Here is a 1,952-nt window from a genome sequence, read left to right on the forward strand (position 1 = left end):
CGGCGAGGACCGACCTGCCGCGTCCCGGCCCGGAGGCAGCTCCTCGTCCCCGCGCCGGGCAGGGACTCCTTCGGCGCCGAAATCTTCCTGCGAGACGTGGGTAACGTGGTGCGGTGCGTGGTGCGTGGCCTGTGTGTGCTTTCTTCCAGGGATAATAAAAATAAAAATAGAAATACTACCGCTACGTCTGAACGGCCGGAGCCTGGCTCCCCCAGCGCTGGGGACCTGGCACCTTCAGGCGTGGATCCTGCTTTGGGTCACTTTTGAGAAGTAGCTGTTTGGAAGTTTGGGGTGAAATGGAGCCCGGAGCCCGGTCCCGGCGCTAGGAACGGACCGAGCACCGAGCCCTGGGCGGCTGCACCCGGTCAGGGAGGAAAGGAAGGCCCCGCTGCCTCCTGGTCGGGTCTGGCGTCCCCAAGCTGGCTGTCCCTGAAGGTGGGGAAACACGATGGTGGCGAGGAGCCCCCCTTTCTCCCCCCCCCCCCCCCCCCCCCAGCTTCCTAGCTCAAAGCATAGGAAGGTGTGGGAGGAAACATTTATAAACACATGGAAACTGTTTAAGCCTCTGGTGTTTTGCCCGTGCTTTTAGGAGACACCGTAGAACCTGGGAAAGGCAGTTACTGAAGTTTCCTTCGTTTACCTTGTTTTGGGGGGAAAGGTCGTCCCTGAAGAGTCAGGGTGCAGGCACACGTGTCCCGTCCACCTTGGAAGTGAGGACTCGGACTCTGCCTTGAGCGGGGCTGACGGTTTTAGTAAAGGATCCCTTACCAGGCTCCGTGGGGGGGGTGTAAGCCCCTGTGTGGAGCAGGCACTGTGTTGCCCTGCTCTAGGTCAGCCACAGGGTACAGTTCGTTACAATAGCAGTTCCTGCTTTCCTGGACGCCCTCACGGGGCGCAGGGGTGAAAAGCCTTGATGCATAACATGGGGAGCTCCCTCCGGGCGGAGGAGGCCAGGACTACAGATAGGACATTGTAACAGGGCGAGCTCGTGGCGAAGAGTTCCTTGGCCTAAATAAAGATTAAACAACAACAAAACTCATTTTTCCTTCACAAAACTTCTTTTTAAGTTGGTGGTAAATGACACGCACAAAGACTCGCTGCTTTTGAACAATTTTGCTTTTCAATTTAGGAAAATAGGATTCTGAAATTGGATCAATACTGGGAGGAGAATGGATGGAAAAGTTCACCCTGCGGTGCATTCACTGCGGGTGCCGCTCAGCTGTGAGCGGGGCGCCTGGGGAGGCGGGAGGCTCCGCTCACTGGGCAGCACTTGGCGGTCCCCCGGGAAGCCTGGGGCAGCACCTCCATTCGAAGCTGGTACGTTTCACATTTTTAGATTCTGAAATCTATACCTCTTCACAGTATCACCCTTCAAGGTGATGGCTTATTCCCACCACCTTCCCCAGACCGTTTCTGTCTTGGAATCGAGGAAGCCTGCGAATTGGAAGTTGGGAGACTGGAGTGTTTCTGGTCCTTCTCTGTGCTCTGCTTGAAGAGCATCCCGGGTCCCTGGAGTGTAGACTCCTCCCTGCCCATTTTTCATTTCCTTGGACCTGTACCGGACTCCTCCACAGCCAGCACCTGCTAGCGGTTTAAATGTAAGCTGGTTGTGGTGTGAGGCGCTCCCACATCCCGTGGATTGGAGACTCGCCGTGTGTGCAAGCACTGGGGGTCCCGTGGCCTGACCAGGCGGAGCACAGACGATCCTTGTGGCTGCAGCGGTGCCGGCCACTGAGAAGCCCAGGGCGGTCTTTCCTCGGCCTCTGCGGCTGCCCTTCCTCCACCTCCTGCGTGTGGATGTAGAGACCAGTCCTCCCGAGGAGACTTTGCAGGTGCCGTTGAGCTTAACTTTCATCGTAACGTGTGGATGTAAACATGTCCTTTCCATTTCCCCCAACTTTTAATTCAGCGTGAAGAGTAAGTAAAGTGGGGTTAAATTCTGAAATTGAACG

The 1,952-nt window shown here is 56.3% G+C and overlaps 1 protein-coding gene across 1 annotated transcript in view; it reads left to right on the forward strand.

Moving 5' to 3' along the window:
* The first annotated feature begins 1,158 nt into the window (after positions 1-1,158).
* Positions 1,159-1,952, forward strand: part of MRPS6 (mitochondrial ribosomal protein S6) — a 54,525-nt gene continuing 53,731 nt past the window's right edge. The window contains exon 1 of the mRNA XM_014535185.1: positions 1,159-1,317. Coding sequence (XP_014390671.1) covers positions 1,174-1,317 — 144 coding nt within the window. The 5' untranslated portion in view covers positions 1,159-1,173. The remainder of the gene's footprint in view (positions 1,318-1,952) is intronic.

The sequence above is a fragment of the Myotis brandtii genome, unplaced genomic scaffold (assembly GCF_000412655.1).
Source record: "Myotis brandtii unplaced genomic scaffold, ASM41265v1 scaffold139, whole genome shotgun sequence".
In the NCBI taxonomy this organism is placed as follows: Eukaryota; Metazoa; Chordata; class Mammalia; order Chiroptera; family Vespertilionidae; genus Myotis; species Myotis brandtii.